The 24,358-nt window shown below is 31.2% G+C and overlaps 1 protein-coding gene across 1 annotated transcript in view; it reads left to right on the top strand.

The window, feature by feature from the left end:
• The window catches only part of LOC141524609 (dynein beta chain, ciliary-like), a 37,749-nt gene extending 24,895 nt beyond the window's left edge, over positions 1 to 12,854 (top strand). Inside the window, 12 exon segments of the mRNA XM_074238632.1 lie at positions 635 to 897; positions 1,083 to 1,379; positions 2,470 to 2,639; positions 2,737 to 3,040; positions 6,345 to 6,814; positions 6,876 to 7,430; positions 8,429 to 8,729; positions 8,808 to 9,519; positions 11,161 to 11,453; positions 11,455 to 11,832; positions 11,946 to 12,094; positions 12,166 to 12,854. Coding sequence (XP_074094733.1) covers positions 635 to 897; positions 1,083 to 1,379; positions 2,470 to 2,639; positions 2,737 to 3,040; positions 6,345 to 6,814; positions 6,876 to 7,430; positions 8,429 to 8,729; positions 8,808 to 9,519; positions 11,161 to 11,453; positions 11,455 to 11,832; positions 11,946 to 12,094; positions 12,166 to 12,460 — 4,187 coding nt within the window. The 3' untranslated portion in view covers positions 12,461 to 12,854.
• The last annotated feature ends 11,504 nt before the right edge of the window (positions 12,855 to 24,358 follow it).

Below are 24,358 nucleotides of genomic sequence, written 5' to 3'. Positions count from 1 at the left end.
CGTTGAAAATATGCCAGTAAATTTCCAAACACAACTCTTATTGAAAGCGGAACTCAAAATTCCAATTTTAAGAGATCCATCACGGAAGTTAAATTTTGACACACCCTAATAAATAATTAAAAAGTTCATGAAATTAGGCTAAAATATACCAAAATAAATAAAATACCTTTTGTACTTTTCTTATGAGTAAATCCTGGAGGACCACTTAAGAAGTCCATCACGGAAGTTACATTTTGGCACACCCTAGTATTCATATATAGTCGCTGAATTATCTCTTCGCAGATCACATCCTTTATTAAAAAGTTGATGTCAGGTTTTTATTGTTGTCATTTTTCGTTGCTACGGTGACCACTTTAGCAACGGTTACCATAGCAGTGAGTAATTGTTAATAAGTAAAATTTGTAAAAATATTGATTAATTAAATTGTCGATGATAAATATTTTGACAAAAGCGCGTTTGATTTTCTAGTTGCAATAAAATTAAGCTTAATATGGCAATATGTGAGATCAACCCATATCAGGCCATATTAAAAAATTTTTTCATGGGTAGTTTTTTTTTTTTTTTTGGTATCTTATGCAGCCTCTTTTCCTCTAATGGGACAATAGTTTGTAAACATAGTGGTGATTATGTCCAGCGGATGAGGAGGAGACAAAGGTGGCGGTTATTGCCGAGGAAGTACTGAAAAAACAAAGGGAATGCGAGGCTGATTTAGTGAAAGCTGAGCCGGCATTACTGGCAGCTCAAGAGGCTTTAAACACTCTTAATAAAGCGAATCTCACAGAATTAAAGTCATTTGGATCACCGCCGGGTGCTGTGACCAACGTGACTGCCGCGGTGATGGTACTTCTCGCACCTAGTGGCAAAGTGCCAAAGGACAGGAGCTGGAAAGCCGCCAAAGTACGTACGTTCATTTTAATAGCACATCGTACATTTTTATAACTAATTAAAAGTTTTTAAGAGAAGTAAGATATTTTTAATTATATTTCCGCGAACCGACAAGTACCAGTATATTGTAACCGTGCATGAGTATCGTTATTGCTATTATTAATGTTAATATTAATACCCATGGACATTTAAAATAGATCGTTATGGCGAAAGTTGACGCCTTTTTGGATTCCCTCATAAACTATGACAAGGAAAATATCCATCCAGAAGTTACAAAAGCAATTCAACCGTACTTAAAGGATTCGGAATTTGAACCGGAGTTTGTAAGATCAAAATCCGCAGCTGCTGCTGGATTATGCGCTTGGGTTATCAATATTATCAAGTTCTACGAAGTATTCTGTGATGTTGAGCCTAAACGCAAGGCGCTCGCGCAAGCTAATGCTGAATTAGCAGCTGCTCAAGATAAATTGAGTGGTATAAAGCGGAAAGTTGCGGTAAGATATCATTTATACCATCATTATATGATTTGTTTTTCTTTCTTTTTTTAAATTATTTCCCAACTTGACAAATAAACATAAGGGCGTAAAAAATTTTAGAATTGTACATCTCGTCAACGTACTTGGCAGTGTGATACATATTTTTATAGGGAATAAAGGAAGTGGTATTTTTGTTTAGAAGGGAAGGATTTTTTAACACAGAAAAAAAAATTAACTTGAATCAAGAAAATAATTTTAAAGAAGTTTAAGTTCTTCATTTGAGTTTAAAAATTCTTAAACTACTCAAAAAAAAAAAAAAAAAAAAAAAACAAACAAACTTCTTGCGCCAAGAAAATTTTAAGAAAGACAAAAGTTATTTTGGAGCAAGAAGAAATTTTCTTGGCTCAAAAAACTTTGATTTTATTAAAGAATTTTCCAATCAAATTTTTAACTAAAAAAAAAATTTACATTCCAGTCAAGTTTTTTTTTTCCGTGTAAGAAATTTTTTTTGATTTAAGTAAATTTTACTTGATGGAAGAATTTTTCTTGATTCAAGACAATAAAACTCTTCAAAATTATTTTTTTAGTTCAAAATTTTTTCTCTTGATTTAAGTTATTTTTTTTTCAGTGAAGATTAAAATTTTTTTTACATAGAGTAAAAATCACTAATTTTAACTAATGTCTTCTAAATATGAATATTAAAAGCTTAAATTTTTTAGAAAGTCTATTATTTTTTTATTCTCTGATAAAAAGTTCCAAGATCATACATAGAAATAAAAATTCTTTGTTAGAAAACTAATTTTTCTTAAACAAGAAAATATTTAGAAAAACAAAAATTCTTCTAGCTAAAAAAAAATTTTATTGAGCCAAGAAAATTTCTTTTTGTTCCAAAACAGTTTAGGTTTTCAAAAAAAAAATTTAGTTTGAATAAACTTTTTTTCTGTATACAAAAAAAATAAAACTGATAATTTTTTTGATATACTTTAATAAACATCCTTTACAAAGTATTTCCAAGAAGCAAATAATCAATATCGAAACTCGATTGAAAAAGCATTAAACTGATAATGATAATAGTAATGAATAAATAATAGAGATTAAATATACCCAGTCATTAGAAGAGCAATTAGCGAAGCTAACAGCGGACTTTGAACAAGCGACATCGGAGAAGCTCAAGTGCCAGCAGGAAGCAGACGCCACTAATGCAATCATCGCGTTGGCTAATCGATTAGTCGGAGGTCTTGCCTCGGAGAATGTACGATGGGCTGATTCAGTAGCTAAGTAAGTCCAATTAAAATTACCTTTAATGCACAATTAGATAAAGGACTACCTTGTAAGCCCAGACTCAACTCTCTCATCAATTATTGCAATCCAACAGTTTGAAGCATCAAGGCGAGACCTTACCCGGTGATGTATTACTCGTCACAGCGTTCATATCTTACGTCGGCTGCTTCACCAAATCCTTTCGTCAGGATCTTCTTCATCGTCAATGGCTCCCATTTCTAAAAACCGTCGAACCGCCGGTTCGAATCACCGACGGGCTTGATGTGCTCACTTTATTGACTAACGACACACAGATCGCCAAGTGGAATAACGAGGGACTGCCCAACGATCGCATGAGTACAGAAAATGCTACCATCTTGTCTAATTCCGATCGATGGCCTCTGATGATTGATCCTCAGGTAATACATTCGCAAAATAAGATTTTCTGATAAGTCTTGATATAGCTTAATATTTTTTATCAAAGTTATTGTTGAAAACCTCCGATAGAGGGTATAGGAACGCTAAATCGTCTCTCTTCAGAAGAATTAAGCTTGAGGTCTTAAATTCTAAACTAAAAATTATTTCTTGTAATTCCAACCGCACAAGAATGGCTTTAGAAAAATGTTTTCCGAGTTTTAAATACTCTTTTTTTTGGCAGACAATACTTTGAATACTTTTCCTTAGAACCTAATAATCTTTTTTCTTTTTTGGTTTTTTCTATCTTTCATTTCTACTTTTTAATACAGATCTTTACAATACTACAAATCATCGAAAATTTTTATCGTTGCTAAGATTGTTTGCTACACAGAAAAAAAAATTTTCTTGAATCAAGAAAATTATAAAGAAGATTGAAGTTATTTTGGAGCAAGAAGAAATTTTCTTGGCTTAAAAAATTTTAACTTCATTCAAGAAATTTTCAGTCTTCCTTAAAATTTTCTTGATTTAAGTAAATTTATGCTTAACTAAAGACTTGTTTTCTTTATGTGTAAGGGACGCCAAATTCTAAAAATAACTTAAAATTTATATACTTCGATACATGCAATTAAGGAAGAAGGGTTTACACTTTTTTCTCTCTCGCCCTCTATTGAATAAACGGAAGTATCTTTATCATACTTATTATATAGATAATTCGGTTTTTCTCTATCTATAGCGTTCTCCAAGGTATATAGAACAGAAAATTTTTGTTCTTCAGAGTTGCTGATTTACTCTATAAAAATTCTTAAAGTATTCGAGTCTTGTATGTCACCTAAAGTATCAGGTTGTAAAATAAAACATTGCTATGTTTGAGATATAGAGGTAAAATTAAATTTTTCAAGTTATAGAGGGAAAATATGTACAGAAATAGCTTGTAAGGACTCACTAATTATTTCGACTTATAGAGGGTAAAAATTTCGAGCAATGGAAGTTTTGGGGCTTGAAGGGAATGAAACATTTGTTCGAGTTTACAACAAATGGAATCTTAAAACGCATCTTATGCATAAATAAATGAAAATTTTCCAAAAAAGCGCTTTGCATATCCCAATTAAAATTAAATTTGTCCACAGAGTTTTTATTATTATTATATCGTTTTTTACTTGTATACCTATTTTGGTTTTTACAAGACTATATCCCATATTCTCCACATTGTTGCTATTACTATTGTAGTATCACTCAATTTACAAGTGCCTCTTATTGTTATTATATAACTCTCATAGACGTTATACCTGGCTTTTTAGCTTTTTAACTTAACACTTGTTTCATTGCGTTCAACATATTCTCCACTTATAATCCACTTTATAATCAACGTATTTTACACTTTCAAATTTTTGCTATTCTCCATGCGGCTGTGGACCGACTAGTGCTTATGTACTGCATTTACCCTATTTTTCACCCCTTTCGATCGGTTGTTGGAATAGTGGCGATGGGGAAACCACAGAGAAAACCCATGCCAGTACAGTTCAACTACCAGAGCGACCCCCGACGGTTGGTGTTGGAACTATTCGAACAACCGTTGGGGCTCGAACCCTCGCTTCACGACATGATGGGCAAACAAACTATCGAGATAATGACTTAGTCCGCTCGGCCATCATGCCGCTTCCAGAGAGTTTTTATTGAACAGTAAAAAATGAAATAAATTTAAAAACTTCAAAAGATTTTCTGGAATAGTTATAGTAAACAATAAGTCATTGGTAAATTTATGATTTAAAAAAATATATTTCATGGATCGTAAACAATAATTCAATAAATAAATAGATAATCACAATCTAGCACATTATTTTATGTATCTCGATATATTTATCCATCAAAATCTTCATGAGCTTCTTAATATGTTTTTCACTGAGTGCCGCTATTTTATCAATTAATCCTTTATTTTTTTTTCTTATTTCGAAGTAAATTCTTCCTTGATCTTCAGTCTTGATCCGATGACTAGCGTACTTGCATTTTTCCAAATACTTAACTATCAAATGAATCATTATTAAATTAATGAGCTTCTTGCCTCCATAAGTCTTCAATTTCTTCTTAAGTTTCACAGAATCGTCTCCGTTTTTTATTTTTGCTTCAACGAAGTTCAATTTTCCGTGGTGGTACTTCAATGTAGTCAGCATTTTCGGAAATTTTTCAATTCTTCGCCAGATTTCTGCGTCTGGGTTTTTGGATTTTATAAAGCAATTGTACTCGCAACTGCACAGCTATAAGCAAAAATTATTAAAGTTAGTAATAAAACAAAATCTTACGTAAATAAACGTTTTGAATAAGAAAATTTACCATTTTTTCGCTTGCAAATAACAAGGATTTTCACTCTAACACAGAAATGTACCACGGGTTCCTTGTGGAGACTAGAACAGTTTTAAACTCATGTTAAACTGGAAGCATACTTTATATACCGCCGGAGATAATTATCCTTTTTCGGATGTTAGTGATGAGCAAAAATATCTACTTAAGGTTAATGCAATTTTAATTAATCTAGATACAATAGATTCTATACCTGAGCTTAAAATTGCTCAATGACACTAAAAATAAGAAATTAGTTCTTTTTATATTGAGCAAATCAGTGATAACAATGAAAAGGACAATTTGATTTATAATTTTCTACAAAATTCAAAATTATAGAGATAATTAGATCTTAGTTGGAAAGTTATATACCTTCCCCTTCCCCTTATATTATATACCAAAAAATCCACAGTTATATATTAGTTTTTTATAAATAATAATTTAACGACAGTGAATTGAACGCTCATATTAATTGAGAAATTCCGTCGTGTGTCACTTTAGATAATAAAAAAAAATTATTCTGGTACGATCATTTTTTCGACCAATTTCCCTGCCACATACACCCATTCATACACGGATGTCCAGAAAAGATTATGTTTAATGTTATTATTTACTATGTTAAACAAAAAAATTGTTATTGAAATATATTTTATGTGCCTGAAAAATTATTTGACTTGATATAAGTGTATTCATATTAACCTGTAAGTGCGATCTAAATAACAAAAAATCAATTTCAACTTCGAGAAAACTGCTTTTTTTGAAATGTCGAGAGTAGAGCACAACCTCAACGCTTCGCTTATGAGGCGTGCAATTTACTTGTATCAAGTAAAATTTCCTTAACCAAAAAAAAATTTCTAAGTTTTAGAATTTTTCTACTCAATTCAAGAAGATAAGGTTCTTAAAATTATTTACTTTATTCAAGTAAATTTTTTTTCGTATATGTTAAATCATGTCCCATCTTTTGACTTGCAGCTCCAAGGTATCAAGTGGATAAAACAGAAGTACGGAGATGATTTGCGTGTGATTAGATTGGGACAGCGTGGTTCCTTAGAAGTAATCGAGCAGTCCTTGGCCCAAGGAGCCACTGTGTTGATAGAAAACATTGGAGAGTCAGTAGATCCCGTTTTAGATCCTCTTCTAGGGCGGAATCTGATCAAAAAGGGCCAAGCGATTAAAATTGGTGACAAAGAAGTAGAGTACAACCCCAAATTCAGGCTGATACTCCACACCAAGCTTGCAAACCCTCACTACAAGCCAGAAATGCAGGCCCAAACAACTCTGATCAACTTTACCGTGACAAGAGACGGTTTGGAAGATCAGCTCCTGGCAGAAGTTGTCAAAGTAGAGCGTCCTGATTTAGAGGACCTAAAAGCTGATCTTACCAGGCAGCAGAACGACTTCAAGATCACTTTGAACTGTTTGGAGGATTCGCTTCTTTCCAGGTGAGCTATTAAATTAATTGAACCAAAATTTGAACGAAAATTGTAATGATCGAATTCGAAGGTTGTCTTCAGCGGACGAGAACGTTCTTGGAGATACAGCTTTGGTCGAGAATTTGGAGACCACAAAGAGAACCGCTGCAGAAATCGAGTGCAAAGTTACGGAAGCAAGAGGCACTAGTAAAGAAATAGACGCCGCTAGAGAGCTATACCGGCCTGCAGCAGCAAGGGCGTCTCTGTTGTACTTCATTTTGAATGACTTGAACACGATAAATCCGATCTACCAGTTCTCGCTGAAGGCTTTTAGCGTGGTCTTTCAGAAGGCGATAATCAAGGCAGATCCTGCGCCAGATGTTACTGGCAGGGTGATGAATTTGATTGAGTGCATAACTTACTCTGTGTTCATGTACACGACCAGGGGGCTGTTCGAGTGCGACAAATTGATATTCACCTCGCAGATGGCCTTCCAGATTCTGCTGATCAGACGCGAAATTTCTTCTGCGGAGCTGGATTTCCTTCTGAGGTTCCCTATTGTTCCCCATGTCACGTCGCCGGTTGATTTTTTGACTAATTCCAGTTGGGGTGGAATCCGAAGTCTTGCGTCGAGGGATGAGTTTAGGTGAGTTTAGATATTTACTATCGTTATTTTTGTTTCAGATGGGAATTTTGTTTCAGTAGTAAAAGGGGAAAATCGTTGTTGGTAGTTATTTTTAACGAGAGACGATGCAAAAAATTAGAGAATGTTTTAAGACAAAAAAATTCTTTTGCTTCTTTTCTGCAATTATTTTTATTTTTATAGCCTTGTTAGTTCACTGAGACAAAATAGATTTTAAGCCATCAAATAGATGAATCAATGAAGATTTATTTTGCAATTGTCAAAAAATTGATGAAAGATATCGCAGACACAAACTAATTGAACTAATAAACTATTTTTAACTACTACAAAATCTTAACATAAAAAATGGAGTATCACAAAAAATATCAATATTGTATATATTTTTTTTTTTTTTTTTTTTTTTTTTTCAAAACTTGAACGAGCATTGTGAGTTGTTTACTTAAAAATGTTCCAAAATTTTGTTTTTCATTAATCAAATTTGCCGAAGGGAAATATAAGTTTATCAGACACCAGGCTCGTATATTATTCGATGCAAGATCTGCGCTCTTAAATGACTTTAATAACTTACTTTAATTTGAACAATACAATCTTGTTACTAATTATCAGATCAATTGTTTAGACCTGGTTCTGTCAAACTACCTTAGTGGCTATGTAACGGCCTCACTTGGCAAATTCGCAACTAAATGGCGTTAATTATGTGCAATTGTTATAATTAATATTTTTATTTTTTTTTCTCTTTTATTTTTATCAATTACTATTATTTTTTGAGCTGCGATTGCTAACACATCAATAGTCTACTCATGTAGCAATCTAACTATTAAATTACTGAACTATTTATGTCATTTTGTTATACATTATAAATTTCTTATATACTAACTATTGTAACTATCAACCCTGTTCATGGTTTAAGCTGTTGGATTTTTTTATTTAAATAAGTAAATAAATAAATATGTTACATTGAATCTAAAGATTGTATTCTATGTATCACATCGATTATCCAGGAATTTGGATAGAGACATCGAGACTTCGTCTAAGCGATGGAAGAAATTCACCGAGTGTGAGTGCCCGGAACGCGAGAAATTTCCACAAGAGTGGAAAAATAAGACTGCACTCCAGCGGCTCTGTATATTGAGGGCTTTAAGGCCTGACAGAATGACTTACGCGATATCCGTATTCATCGAGGAAAAACTAGGTGTTAAGTATGTCGAGGGTAAAACTGTGGAATTTGCTAAATCTTACGAGGAAACGAGCCCTTCTACGCCGATATTTTTTATACTCTCTCCTGGAGTAAATCCACTGAAGGTGCTAAAATATTACTCTTGTCATACATCATCTATCATTTTAATTAAAAAAAAATTCAATTATATTTTATTTTCTCAGGATGTAGAGGACTTGGGACGCAGATTAGGATTCTCAATGGACGCTCAGAACTTCCACAACGTTTCGCTAGGACAAGGACAAGAAACAGTTGCAGAACACGCAATGGATATTGCGTCGAAGGAAGGACACTGGGTGATTTTGCAAAACATCCATTTAGTTAAAAAATGGTTACCTTTGCTAGAAAAGAAGCTGGAGGTCGCGGCAGAAGGTTCTCATCCAGATTACCGAGTATACATGAGCGCGGAACCAGCAAGCACTCCAGCAGGTCACATAATCCCTCAAGGGGTGCTAGAATCTTCAATTAAGATCACTAACGAGCCTCCAACTGGGATGCAAGCGAACTTGCATAAAGCTCTGGATAACTTTACCCAAGAAACGCTGGAGATGTGCAGCAAAGAAGCTGAGTTTAAGGCTATTCTTTTTTCATTGTGTTATTTTCATGCTGTGGTCGCTGAACGACGGAAATTTGGGGCCCAAGGGTGGAACAAGATCTACCCCTTCAATGTCGGGGACTTGAATATCAGTGTCAGTGTGCTTTATAATTATCTTGAAGCGAGTCCCAGAGTCCCTTGGGAAGACTTGAGGTACCTGTTTGGCGAAATTATGTACGGCGGGCATATCACTGATGACTGGGATCGAAGACTCTGTGTGTCGTATCTTGAGGAACTCATGCAACCGGATTTGGTCGATGGAGAACTTCAACTAGCGCCAGGTATATTTTATCGGATAGAAATATCTTGGCTTGTGGAAAAATTTTCTGATGTTGCCAATTTTTATATCAGGCGGAAGTCAGTCTTATAATGATTACCCGGGAAAAAATTATCAGACCTGACCATGCCTGTTCATTTATTATCAGGCTTGAAATTAGAGAGGATCATGCCTACTCATATTTGAAACGTTAAATAAACGTCTCAAGAATTAATTTTTATATTATATTTATGACAAACTAATTTGACGGAGTTATTTTTATTTAAGATAGCAGCACAGCAGATAGAAACTTTAAAGCTAATAGAATCAATTATTAATTGTAATTATATTAACGCTCTCCATTTTTTTTCTTTTTTTTTTTTCTACAGAGACTAAGTGATGTTTTTAACTAATAATCTTTTTTTCATCACCAATTAATATATAAAACTATTACAGAAAATATTATATTGCTAATATGAAATCAATTAAACATAATAAAACAGTAAGCTAATATTTTAATCGACTATTAACGGATATGATTAACAAATGTGAGTAGCTCCAAGCGCGGAGACAAACATTAGACTAAAAAGAGAAAATAGTATATTACACACCGAGGGAAGTAAAGTAAGAAATGTCTCAGATCACATGTAATTGTTGGCCGAGGCGAAGCCGAGGTCAACAAACATGTGATCTGAGGCTTTCTTATTTACTTCCCGAGGAGTGTATACTATTTTTTTCCCTGACGAAGGTGTAAAGCGGAAACTTTGTTTAGCGCAGCGGGGCTAAAGTTGACGCTTTACACCCGAAGGGGAAAAAAAGCTTTTTTTTTTTAAGTTTTTATTTGCAGCCTGACTACAAATATTTAAATTTAAATAAGATTGTATTTTTCATAAAGCAAATAAACTTTAAAAAAAAAAAAAATAGAAACTTTAAGGCGCACGGAGATTACTAAAGTCAAGCGGCATTGAGCATGGTTAGTAGGTAGATGAGTGACCGGTGGTGTTACAACCGTAAAATTATATGTAAACATTTTTTTTTGTATTTTAATTCATTATAAAGAATTGCGTATGACTCTATTAAGTAATATCCATAAAATTAAGCAAAATAATTAAATAAAAGTAATAATGAGCTTTCAGGCCTGATCATGCATGAACCGAGATGAAAAGTGACCATGCCTGATCAGGCATGTCCATTTTTCACGTCTGATCTTTTTTTTCCGGGTATATATATGAGTAAAAAACTTTAATCAATAATTAAATTACAAATAATAGTTAAGCAAAGTAAAAATTATTTAATTTGATAATTTGGGTGAAAATACATCAAGAGAATCGGCATATCAAGCCAGATAGCTCGTGATAAAGTTATATCTGGCCTGACATGGCTAATTTTGATATCAGGCCCGATAAAACTTTTAGGACACATAAAATTTTTGAACAGAGCCATTCATAGATCCATCAGGCATTGTCAGAAAATTTTTCCGATGAATACTTCAAGTTTGAACCGCCTAATTAATAAATCCATCTCAACTCAAACAGTTTATTAAATTCCTCGCTCTCGAAACTTCTTGAATAAAAAAAGTCAATAAACCATTTCTATTTCCCCCAACAATATTCCTTTGTTTAAAAGAAACAATACCCCGAATTCTTTGGCTGTTCTCGTGACAAAGGATTCCCCGCGCCGCCCAACACCGACTTGGTGGGTTACCATGCCTACATCGACGAGGCGATCCCGGCAGAGTCACCCTACCTCTACGGTCTTCATCCGAACGCCGAAATAGGATTCCTGACAACGACTTCGGAGAATTTGTTTAGGACCGTCTTTGAGATGCAGCCGAGGGACGCCGGAGACTCGGGAGGTCAAACAGTCACCCGGGAAGATAAAGTATACTTTAAATTTATTACTCCTAACACACATCGTAAATAACCTCTCCCACTCTTTTCATTCTTTTTTCTTACCCAAACACTCATTCTATTGTCCAAAGGTTAAGCAAATCTTAGACGAGATCGTGGAAAAGCTGCCCGAGGAGTTCAACATGATCGACATAATGGCCAAGGTCGAGGAACGCACCCCTTATGTAATCGTCGCCTTCCAGGAGTGCGAAAGGATGAACGGACTGACGGGAGAAATAAAGCGGTCGATGCGCGAACTCGATCTGGGATTGAAGGGGGAGCTGACCATTACTTCTGACATGGAAGACCTCGAGAACGCTTTGTTCCTTGATCAGGTCCCACCTGTTTGGTCTCAGAGAGCGTATCCTTCTTTGTTAGGCCTCACGGCTTGGTTCATTGATCTCTTGCTAAGACTCAGAGAATTAGAGACCTGGTCGACCGACTTTGCGGTGAGATTAACATTCAATTCGCATTTACATTATCTTTCGTTCTATTGTCAGTCTAATCAGCTTGGAAATCTTCATCAGAGTCATCGTCATCTAGTTGTTATTTTTAATTTAAGCTTCCAGCGTCTGTTTGGTTGGCCGGATTCTTTAATCCCCAGTCATTGTTGACCGCAATCATGCAATCCACAGCAAGAAGACACGAACTTCCGCTGGACAAAATGTGTCTTCAGTGCGACGTCACCAAGAAGAACAAAGAAGATATTACGTAAGTATCCACAAATTACTTCTTCCCAGATCTTATTTTCTTGAATATTTAATTACTATTGTTTGTTATAGAACTGCACCGCGAGATGGCGCCTATGTACATGGAATATTTATGGAGGGTGCTAGATGGGAAGTTCAGCTAGGAATTCTGACCGATTCACGACCCAAAGAGTTGTTTCCAATGATGCCGGTAATTAATATTCGAGCCATTACTCAGGACAAACAGGACATGAGAAATATGTACGAGTGCCCTCTGTACAAAACAAGAACTCGCGGCCCAACTTATGTCTGGACCTTTAATTTAAAGTCCAAAGACAAACCGGCAAAATGGACGCTTGCTGGTGTTGCGTTATTGCTTCAAATATAAATTTAGTGGTTATCATTTTTATAAAAGATTTCTTTTTAATAGATTCATTGAAAATTTTGTTAAAATGTAAATTTGGTAACTTAAAAATAAATAGTAAAATTTTAAACGGTAATCAGATTTGAAACATAAAAAGATTTAGCGATCATGCGCATATCGTCGGAAATTTTTAAAACTACCCTTGATAAAAAAAACGCCATTCGGCCATACCTGACATAGATAGGTAGATTTCTTATTTCAATGCAAAAAAAAACGCATTACTAAAAGGCAATAATGTCCTAAGATTTATTTTTTATTATATTTTTGAAAATAATGATATGAGATCGATCACAACAAATAGTTATTCAAAGACATCTACCTAAAAAATAAGATTTGTAACAGACGAAAGAGATTTGACGATAAAAGCTAAAAATTAATTTATTTTTGATTTTTTTTTTTTTAATTTTCTTAAGGGGTTAGGGGTAGTCAGAGACACGAAAAAATGAGAATTTTCAGTAATTTTTTTTTGCTATTAAATTATGTTATTTTACAAAAGTAATAATATGGCATTATTACACAATGTTTTGACTTGAAGTCACGAAAATTTGAAAAAAAAAATTTATAATTCCCAAAGTTATAGATGTTTGTGTTGACCCAGTTCCAAAAAAAAGGTCTTTGCGGTAACGATCATAAGTCCTTGGAGATTCATCTAAAACTAATCGGATAAAAAAATTAGTCATCGACCCTTGCTTTTCAAAATGCATTGGACCGGGTTCGAGTCCGGCGTACACCAATGAATATTTTAAATATTTAAGTGTATTATTCTGCTGAGCCTAAAAAAGTTTAAAACGAGTTCCAAAAGTTCCACTCTGGTAAGTCGCTCATGACCTTAGTAGTTTATGCGACTTTAAAAAAAAAAAAAAAAAAAAAAAATTGGTCATAAAAAATCGAAATTGAAAAAAAAATCCTTTGATCAGGTCCAAGATTATCTATTTGTAAAACTAAGTTTTTCATCGGATTGATTTTAGATGAATTTCCAAGGACTTATGATAGTCACCGTAAGGACCTTTTTTTGGAACTGGGTCAACACAAATAGCTATAACTTTGAGAATTATAAATTTTTTTTTTCAAATTTTCGTGACTTCAAGTCAAAACATTGTGTAATAATGTCATATTATTACTTTTGTAAAATAACATAATTTAATAGCAAAAAAAAATTACTGAAAATTCTCATTTTTTCGTGTCTCTGACTACCCCTAACCCCTTAAATACGAAATGTATTTTTTTTTTATTTAGCCATACGTAATGAACATTCATTCCTAATTTCATCAATTCGTCTTTGGCAAAAATTACCACCTAATGTCATCAATGAACTTAGCATTGATACTTTAAAGACAAAAGCCTACGTATTTTTCCGTGATCTTGAGCTAAAGGAGAACTGGATACCTGGTATCACTGATGATGATCCAAATCATTAAAATCGGTGCTATCTGCAGTGCTTTAAATTTTAAATTTAATTCAAACTTAAGTCTCACATTTATTATTCAAACTACAAATTCTTGTTCACTTTTACTCATCTCATTCTTATTGATTGAAATTAGTTGATTTCATTATTCAAATTTTAAATCATATGCTTTGGTTAATTAGTTATAATCATAACTTTGTCAATTTACCTATGTAGATCTTTTATATTCTTATATGTACTTTTTATTCATTATTTTGTATAATTTGCCATTCAGCCATTGCCTTGGTATTTTAATCAATTTTTTAAGCAAATATATATGGACAATTTAAGCCATATAAAATTTTTTTTCGGGCCTTGAAAAAACTTTCTGCAACTGAAAATATTCAATGTTTTAATTTCGAATAATTATCTCTTAAAAAGAACAAAAACAGTAAAAAAAAAAAAAAAAAAAAAAAAGATCAGTGTCGAGTGAATAAAACCACGGAAACAAAAGAAAGAATTATTTTTTTTGTCTATATTCTTTTCTTAATTTCTTACTGTACATAATACCCAGGAGTTTCATTTGGAATCTCGGGGCTGATGCGCCCTATTGTAAGTAAAATAAAGATCCAGGGCTAACAAAAAACAATATTTATTATTCAGCTGAAATACTGTTTTTTTTACGCGATAAAATCATTTAGTGGCTAAATGTTTCTGTTCAGCAAATACTCTTCAAGTATAAAGTAAAAGTATAAAGACTTTCATTTAACAATTTAATTTATGTGACAGGGGAGAGAACGAAAAAAAAAAGAGAGAGAGAGAGTGAGAGAAGAGTAAGAAGTATAAGCTTAGAGAATTTAAAATAAAAAAGGATTAAAAATTAATAGAATCAGATGGAGACAAATAAAGAGCGATTTCCTTTGATGATTATGAGTTTGATTTGGGTTGAACAGACTCCTAATTTCGCAAAGACTTTTTCGTTATGTCTTTCAGCTCGTGAGTGTGTTTTTCTCCATTTTCCGTCGTTATGCTCCTTGGGGAAAATTCTCAAAAGGCTTTTATCGGACGATTCGGTGATTAGCCTCGAAACAGCTCAGCTCGGTAAGGACGGAGGTGGAGATGAAGCCTGAGATGCTGGAGCACAAGTAGAAGGGGCCGAGGATGGTAGGGCTTTCTCTCTGCTCTGTTCCTTTGTCCCAGAACACGCCGCGTGTAGGAAGACGAGGAACGAGGAGCAGGACGATCGATCGTGCTCAAACTACCCACGCCAACCTACGGGACTACCAACCTCAATCACAGTTTTCATTAGCTCCCAGAATACGACGCAGGAAACCCTACCGGATGTCTTGTCGTTTAATTCATCGTTATTACTTTTATCAAGAGTTCTCTCAGATACCTAATGATGCCATAAATATTATAATAATAACAGTAACTGTTATAATTATCATCATCATTAAAGTAATGCTGGCGACAGTTAAAAATTTACTTTTAAGTGAAATAAATATCTTTTGCCACAAAAATTTTTAATTTATTAATGTTCTTAAAAAAAAAAAAAAAAAAAAAAAATTAAAAATAGAAAAGGTACGATTAAAATCCTACAAATAAAAGACGAGGTACATTCCCTCTTTACGGACACTATAGGAGTGTCCGTGAATTTAAAAATTTTTGTATCATTTTTCAAACCAATACAATCAACTTTTTTTGCGTAGGGCACATTACTCAATGTTTTTATTTGTATAATTTATGTCATTTACTTCACTAGCTATGAAATTAGTAATTAATACATCGAAAAGCTCAAAAATCAACCAATTGAAAAATTTTCACGCGTTTCTAGCTCAAAAAAATTAAAAAGGCGCACAGTAGCCTATCGGATCTGGTCCTAGCTTACCAAAGCATTGGACCAGGTTCGAGTCCAGCGTGTACCAATGAATATTTTCAATACTTACGGACGTTCCGTGAAAAAACTGTTTTCTTAAAATTTTTTTGAAAAAACTTTAAACAAATAAAGAAAAAAATTAAATTAAAAAGTTCAAGGGATGTCCTGTAGAGTCAAACGCTTGTCGGATTTTTTAGTAAAGTTTCTAAAAAATTTGGCTGCAATTGAATATCCAATAACAGTATTTTGATCCAATAAAATCTTCAAATAAAAAAAAAAAAAAAAAAAAAAAAAAAGTATATTTCTATGTATTTGATCAAATTTGTGATAAATTACAACAAGCAAATAGCAAATCGCAACAAACAAGTAGCAAATTAAAAAATTTTTTTTTGTTCAGTGTGCATTCTTAAATATCTTGTATCCAATCATAACTTTCAAACTCTATTACAATTTAACTTTATTATTAAAAATCAATAAGATTTTATGAATCCAAAATGATTTTAAATAAAGTATTTAGTAATTGTCTATTTTTATTATTTTGGAAAGTGAAATTTAAAATAAAAAGACATTATGGTAAGGTGTTGTATAAGTTTTAGATCCAAGTACAAGACACTAATGGGTCCTTTGTCTCGAAGCCTAAGCCATTTTTCATCGCTGTCAGCTTTAGTGTCGTTGGTTAATAATTTTACGACGAGCCGCAAGCAGGTGCCGTACCTGTCACGCCGTATTCCGTCGAACACAATACACGGATGGTACAACACTTGTTTGTGTCTATATGAATAATAATGATAATAATTAAATTATAATTGTTTATTTCCATCAGCCTTTAGTTAGGTGAATGACAAGTACGATGTTGCATATAACATACCCGTTTGCGTAAGCTATAAAATAAAATTGGTCGGTGTCTAACGAGTTTTAAATAATTTAATCATCATCTTCGACGCTGAAATTATTTTTATGTTCTTTTTTTTGAACTCTTTGAGCTAAAAATTATTTTAAAATTGAGTTTTTCAATTTTTGTCCACAAAAAGACTATCTTAAATTATTTATGGTGTAGACTGCAAATCGCAGGTCAAGACAGTTTAGTTTAATTAAAAATTAATTTATTTTGTCTATTCTGTAATTGCCATTTTTATTGAATATTTTGCATAACTCATAATGCAAAACATTAAAGAGTGCTCTACGATCGAAAAATTTTTTTCTCAATAAAATTAAAAATTAAATCAATTTTATTAGTCATCCAATTGTGAATTTTCAATAGTAAGAACGTAAGATGGCATTAAAATTGGACAAAGATGAAAATAAAAATACTATTGGCGGAAAATTTCATACAAACTCTTCAATTAAATTATAAATAAAAATTTAATTATAATATTGAAAAATATTGAATTTTTGAATGCATGAAGCAAGAAAATGAAATTTTTTAAAATAAAGAATTTATTTAACTTCTTTTTTATTCAAGTGATTATTACTCTCATAAATGTAGCTCAAAGCTATTGCAATTGGATTCACAAAACTTTAATTTTATTTATTACATTCCCTTTGTAGCTTAGATTCAATATTATGATGCTTTTATTTCGAAGATGACAAGACTGAAGAAGAAAAAATTAATTAGCTTTACATGAATAAATTACTTTAAAGAATAAAATTTTTCCTGTCTTTTGTTTTACAAAAACCTATAAAGAATTATTTATTCATAACTTACTGGAGATAGAATTGTTCAAAACGAAAAGGACTCGCTCGCCTGACAAGTAAAGGTGGATTTATAGTTCTCGAAAAAAGTATCTTCAATTAAAAAAGTATAATTCTCTGTCATAAGCAGTATTGGAGACCGAGGTAGAGAGTTGAATAAATAGCAAAAAAATAAAAGATGACTGAGGATTCCCCGTGGAGATTACGTGCAAGTAGACCAAGTATATGTGTATAAGTATAAGTGTGAGTGTGAGAGGGAATATAGTGGGTGGGACAACAGCGTTTTGCGGGTGGAAGTAAAAGCGAAAGTTTCATTTCACTTTAATTGAAATGAAATTGTGGGCCAAGGGTTACTTTCAGCAGTTGAGACAGGGGTTGTCAGTTTCACTTGCTGTTCACTGTTAGTCGTTATTTCTGGTCTGTAAATAAGAGTATCATCTTTATGATATTAATACTGGCATTAGACGCCAAATATTTGTTAAAATGTATATATGATCTTTGGCAGTAAAGAGAAGACAAAGTTTTCAAAATTCATTGTATATTCTTAGCTTATTCTGGCAGTAGTCATATGCTTGTCTCAAAGATTAAGCCATACATGTCTTAAGGTAGTACGGTTATGAAAGCAATATTTTAAGAAATCCTCCAAACTTTGAATACACTGATAGAAGGATTCGTTTAAAGTTAATAAGCTTCATTAACTGTTAATAGATGATTTTTTAACATCATAGGATTTAATAAATATATATTAACAGTAAATAAATTATTTATTAAATACGATTTATTAAATGTTAATAAATATTTTTTAACTATTAATAAATGTACTTTCCCCCCAAATAAATATTTATTGAATGTTAAAAAATATTTATTAAAATTTAATAAATTAAATAATTATCTTCAAATAAATGTAATTATTAATAGTTAATAAATCCTTCTATCAGTGTATAAGTCATTAAACGCATAATACATATGCTGTTAAAACTTGAAGACCTTTTTCTTGTAACATAGGAGAAGCGTACGAAAATGACAGTATTTTTAACTTTTTCCATCGAAGGACTTTCACCACTCTATCGAAAAACTAGTAGATTAAAATATATGATATTTTGAACAATTAAAAAAAAATGAAAATTATTTACCACATAATTTTCGTGATTAATTAAAATAAATTTCACTTTTAGAGGATTATTTTTAGGAGAGGGGGTACGAAAACAAAACCGGACACAGAAAAAAAATGTTTTTGAATCAAGTATATAATTTAGAAGAATTTAAGTTCTTGATTTTTGAAAAAAAATTCTTGAACAAATAAATTTTTCTTGATTTAAGGAAGTTTTACTTAATTCAAAAATTTTTCGTCTTAATTCAAGAAAATTACCCTTTTCAAAATTATATTCTTGGTTAAAGAATTGTTTTCTCGAATCAAGTTAATTTTTTTTCTGTGTAATGTATATGAATAGAGAATATAGTAGTCGAAGAGTAGAGTAACGTTAAAAAAACTAAATCTACAACCTTAGCTCTCTCGATACGTATAACGTGGATCGTGAGCCAAAATGTTTTGTCTGGACTGTCATGGAACAAACTACCTTAATACCCTCTTTAAAAGTGTATTTGGCTCAAGATACTACCGTGTCTTTGGGTATAAAAAATTGCTATTCCTGAAGATCCTGGCCAGTGATAATGAGACAAACGTTAAATTATTCTATTGTCATCGGTTCTCGATAAGTACATAAAGATTCAATCTAATCCGACGTTTTGAAGTGGGTTGAAATCACTTTTTAAGATTCCGTTATATATATAGATAGATAGATAGTACGGGTGAAGTTGATAAAAGCGTGTTAAAATCTCTCGATGATATACTTTGAAAAAAAAACTGAATCTTAGGAAATTTACACCAATTGAAGTTGTTTTCTAATTTAAAACTGATTAAATTTTGAAATTAATCAAGATAGTGGTTGAAAAATAATTTGAGAAAAACTTTTTTTCGCGATTTCTCAAAATCTACCATGATCAACAATTCCTACAGCGGAAAATAATTATAATTAATAACATAAGGACGATAATTATTAATATAAGGATACAATTTACTGAACGGAGGTATTTTACCGATCCATTTACAGGCGGTTGATCAAATAGTTTCCTAATCGTAAGTGTTTGCTTGCGATTTTGACATCAGTCGGTAGAAGAATTTTAATATTGACCTATTCAACGTCACTGAAAGCTGAAAAGGATCTATAAAAAATCAATAATTTTATAGATTAGAACGATATGACATGCGCGGTTGTACACACAGACTTCTGCGCATTTCAACTACAGGAAACGGCTAAATCCTCTAATTAAACTAGGTAAGCGATTCTCAATTAAAACAATTGATTTGAGATAAGCACACTAAGAAACAGTTCAATTAAATGAATTGAGGCTCGTTAACTGTAAATAAATCTCTTATTTAAATATCACCAGAAATATTTATTCGATACAAATAAATTGATTCATTTGAGACAAAGTTATAGTATATTTAAATGAAATCCAGATTTGGTTATCCAGTTTAAGGTTAAGAAAGTAGTAAAAGTAGACATATCGAACGTTTGGGGTAAAATGGGCACTTCTTTTGGAATTATTAATTATACTGAAATTAACAATGACAATAATAATGTTAGCTGACATCTAAAAATTTTTAGAATTTTTTCTGTTAAAAAAATTATTACAAAAAATTTTTTTTTTAAATTAATTTGTGAAAAATTCGAAAAACTGTAAGTGCAATTAAACCAACACGAAGTATTATTTGATTCAAAATAATATATATTTAAATGAAAGAAATTTGTTAACATTAAATATATATGTTTGAATGATTTCGAATAAACCTGCGCATTTGAGTCAAACAAACTGTTTTCTCAGTACATTTTTAATTTTTGGAAATTTTTAGACTTAAAATATGTCTATCAGTCGATTAGCAGGGCAATAATTTACATTTTTTTTACAGAGCTTTTTGTTTGAAACTATGTGTCATGAGTAGTAAAATTAATCAGTATTAAAAAAAATGATACTTCATCAAAGCGTGAACGTTACACGTATCAAGTCTTAAGTGAGAAGCATTTAAATTAATCTAAACGTAAGATCGACAAATTTAACTCTGAGCACAGTGATGTACTAACTTCTATCCTACTTGTGAGAGTATTAACGAGTAAAATTAATTAAATGCTTAACTAGATCTGCGTATACTGTGGAGAAACATGAGAAGTAAATAGTTGAGATCAAATCAAATGAAAGTCAGCTCAATAAGCAAGTATATAGAGAGTGAAAGTGAAATTAAATGAAATGGTGAGTACGGGGAGATAAAGAGAAAAGGATGGTGTGGATTGCTTTGACTGGTAACCGAATCGGCGGATATCTAAATCAATCAGCCACTAGATTAGGATACTAGTCCCGTGGCTGTAGCTTTAGTTTCCTTTATCAAATCAACCTCGATTGCTTACACTGACAACGCACGACACACCGACTGGTGAAATCACACATCAAACGTCCGATCACCCACGATAGACCGCAGACAACAGGCAATAGACAAAAGACCTAACCCTTATATTAATAACATTTGCTGGCCTCAATATCAATTTTCCTTTCTGATAACCTTTTAATTGTCGGACATTTATTGCTGGGCTTTTTACTGGCGAACAAACTCAGACTAAAAACTTCAAACGATATATTTTAGTATTACACTAATAGAAAATAATTAATAAGTCTTTGATAAAATACATTTATCGCCAATAAACACAAGTGAAATAAATAATCCATTCTTATAATTTAGATGAAAAATATGAAAATATATCATGTAAGCAAACTATTCGTAACATGATTGGTCAAATATATCAAAGCATAAAAATATATGCAAATCCTAAATTCATGCGCGCGCAAATTTGAATTCTAGTAGTTTAAAAAATACTAAAAAACACGCTTTTTATAGAAAGCCAAACTAACAATTAGAAAATAAATTTTAATAAATATAAATTAATAATAGTACAAATAAATGTATAAATAAGAAAAAAATGTATTTTATGTTTAAAAAAGGGTGGGGTGCATGGTGTCAATAGTTATCAATATTTTATTGACAGATATGACTAGAAGGGTTATCATTTCGATAATATCTTAAAAAGCACCCCGAGCTTTAAATGCGTTTTTCTCAAAACTATGTTTTTTGAACTGGTGACCACTGTAACTCGAAAACCGCTTATTAGATTTCAATGAAATTTATACAGCTTTTGAAAAACATAAAAAACTAGTGTCTGATCGAAGGACTTTTTTTTTTTTTAATTTCGATTTTTTAGAAAAATTTCCTGAGGCCGCCATTTTGTTAATTTAAAAAAAAATTAAAAGCTTCGATCAGGCACAAGATTATCTATTATTAAAACTATTTTTTTCTATCCGATTGATTTTAGATGAATCTCCAAGGATATACTAACGATGGTCACCGCAAGGACCTTTTGTTAGAACTTAATCAACAGCAACAGCCATAACTTTTGAAATTATTAATTCTTTTTTTCAAATTTTTGTGAAGTTAATCAAAACATAGTGTAATGATGCCATGTTTTTACTTTTATAAAGTAAAATGATTTACTGGCAAAAAAAAAATGATTAAAAATTCTAATTAAACTAAAAAAATTTTCTTGGTTTGAATAAATTTTACTTGATTCCAGGATTTTTTGTCTTGATTCAATAAAATAAAATTTTCCGAATTTATTTTCTTAGTTCAAGAATTTTTCTCTTGGTTCAAGTTAATTTTTTTTCTGTGTAGTCTTAAAAAATTGCAACAGATAGCGCATGATCGCAAATCATCTCCTTATAAGAGTTAAATTTCTCAGGTGCTAAATTCTAAAACACTGCAAGGGATATTAAATTTTCATAAAAATTGGTTAACTCAATCCAAAATTAATCATATTAAATAATGTTTAAATATATTCTTTGAATAATTTGATCTATATCATTTCCTAAAAAAAGTATTGATCAGCGTTTAAATAAATTATTAATTTTTTAAAAATAATACTTTTAAATTTGTGAAAATAAAATAGAAGTCTCATTGTTAAATATGACAAAAATGTATGTTGATATTAAATTGATTTTTTGGTTGAAAAACACTTTATTGTAAAATTTAGGAACTAATAACAATGAAATGAAACGAATTAATAATTTGTATTTACGGAAATATTACCAGAAATGTCAATAAAATTTTTTAGATATATTTTTAAAATTTATAAATTATTAATATATTTTAAAATTTTACGTAGTAAACATTTTTAATAAATAAATAAATTACTAGTCGATAAATTTTCTTGTCAGTATGATAAATAAAAAATGTTTTTATAAAGTACTGCAGACTATTATATTACTCAATCATTTTCTATAAATATCATGAATCAAGTACTAAAATCTCAATAATTTTCCTATAACAATTAATTTTTGCGCATAAAAAATGTATACAAGTCATGAATAAATTTTACAAATATTAAAAGTATTGACCCGCATTTCACCTGAGACTAGTGAGGAGATAACGTTAATAAATGAACGGCGAACAGAATCACTTGACGTTATTGACTGGGAGGTTACACTCGACTCGTGTATTCCACGATGCTGGTGGCAACGTCCGATGTGATCGCCAACTAGCTCAAGGCAAGAGAGCATTGGCATTAGAACTATACTATTACTATTAGTATTGTATGTATGAATATAAAAGGATTTGTAAGATGTGTATACATCACGTCACCAAGTTCGTGCACCTCTTGATGCATGTACACACAACACATTTAACCTAAGGTTACTAGCAATTGCAATAAACGAGAATATGAATTTGTAATACGGTTCAGCGGCTTATTTTATTTATCCCTTTTTCATCTACTAGTGACTGAAAAAATTCTTTAAAAAAAAAATTAAACTCTCCTTGAAAAAATTTTTATTATTGCATTTACAATTTCCGTAGTAACTTGAATGATTTGGAAAAAATCCATTGAATTTTTCAGTCAGTAGACAACAAATTTTATTTTTTGCAATTTAGGTTTCTTAGAAAATTTTTCTAAATCCAAGATTTTAGATTTTAAATCCCTTTCAAGATAACAACTGAAGTATTGTTGGGAAAAAAAAAATAAAAATCGATCATTTTTTTTTATAAATTCAAAAATAAACAAGCAAATATTGTATGATTATAAAGGGAATTAAATCCTTTACAATTTTAATTCCTTATAAATTTTTCTTAAATTCATTACTTTTTAAGTTAGAGCCGCTTAAAAGTACAACCTAAGCAATCCGCTGTCCAATTTTAAAACACAGCAATTACAAAATTTTTTTTTAGTATTGCTGCATTTCTTATAACTTTTAAACCTTAATTACAAGTATTTTGTCTTAAAAATATTTATATTCAAGTATTTGCTAGTCATAAATCAAATTTTTTATCAATTTGGTGTGCAAACTTTTTTTTAATAAAAAAATTTTTAGAAATCTTAAAATATTCAGTAACTGTGTCTTGAAATTGAGCAGCCGATATAATAATTAAAATAAAACATTGAATAATTACTTTGCTAATTTTCATGATAACTTGGATCATTTCAAGAATGAATGTTCAAATATATTTTTATTTATTTCCATTTCCTAACTTACATTTTTCAATTTGAAAATATGAATAATCGTCAATATTTTAACATTATTTGGCGATAAAAGATAAAAGATTTATAAATATAAAATTTGTTCATAACCATTTATTAACAAAAAAAAACCAATTATGACATGTTTGTCTTATTATTCGTCTATTACTTAAAAAACTAAGTTATTTTATGTACAAATAAAATCATGTTATACACTAATAAACGCATATTAAATACTAATAAACTTTTATTTAATATCAATGAATTCGTATTAAATACTAATAAAACCTCGAAAC

This window comes from Cotesia typhae, unplaced genomic scaffold (assembly GCF_013202065.1).
Source record: "Cotesia typhae breed Kobodo isofemale line unplaced genomic scaffold, CoteBio_Ctyphae contig_22, whole genome shotgun sequence".
Lineage (NCBI taxonomy): Eukaryota > Metazoa > Arthropoda > Insecta > Hymenoptera > Braconidae > Cotesia > Cotesia typhae.
This window is presented reverse-complemented; position numbering and strand designations above follow the sequence as displayed.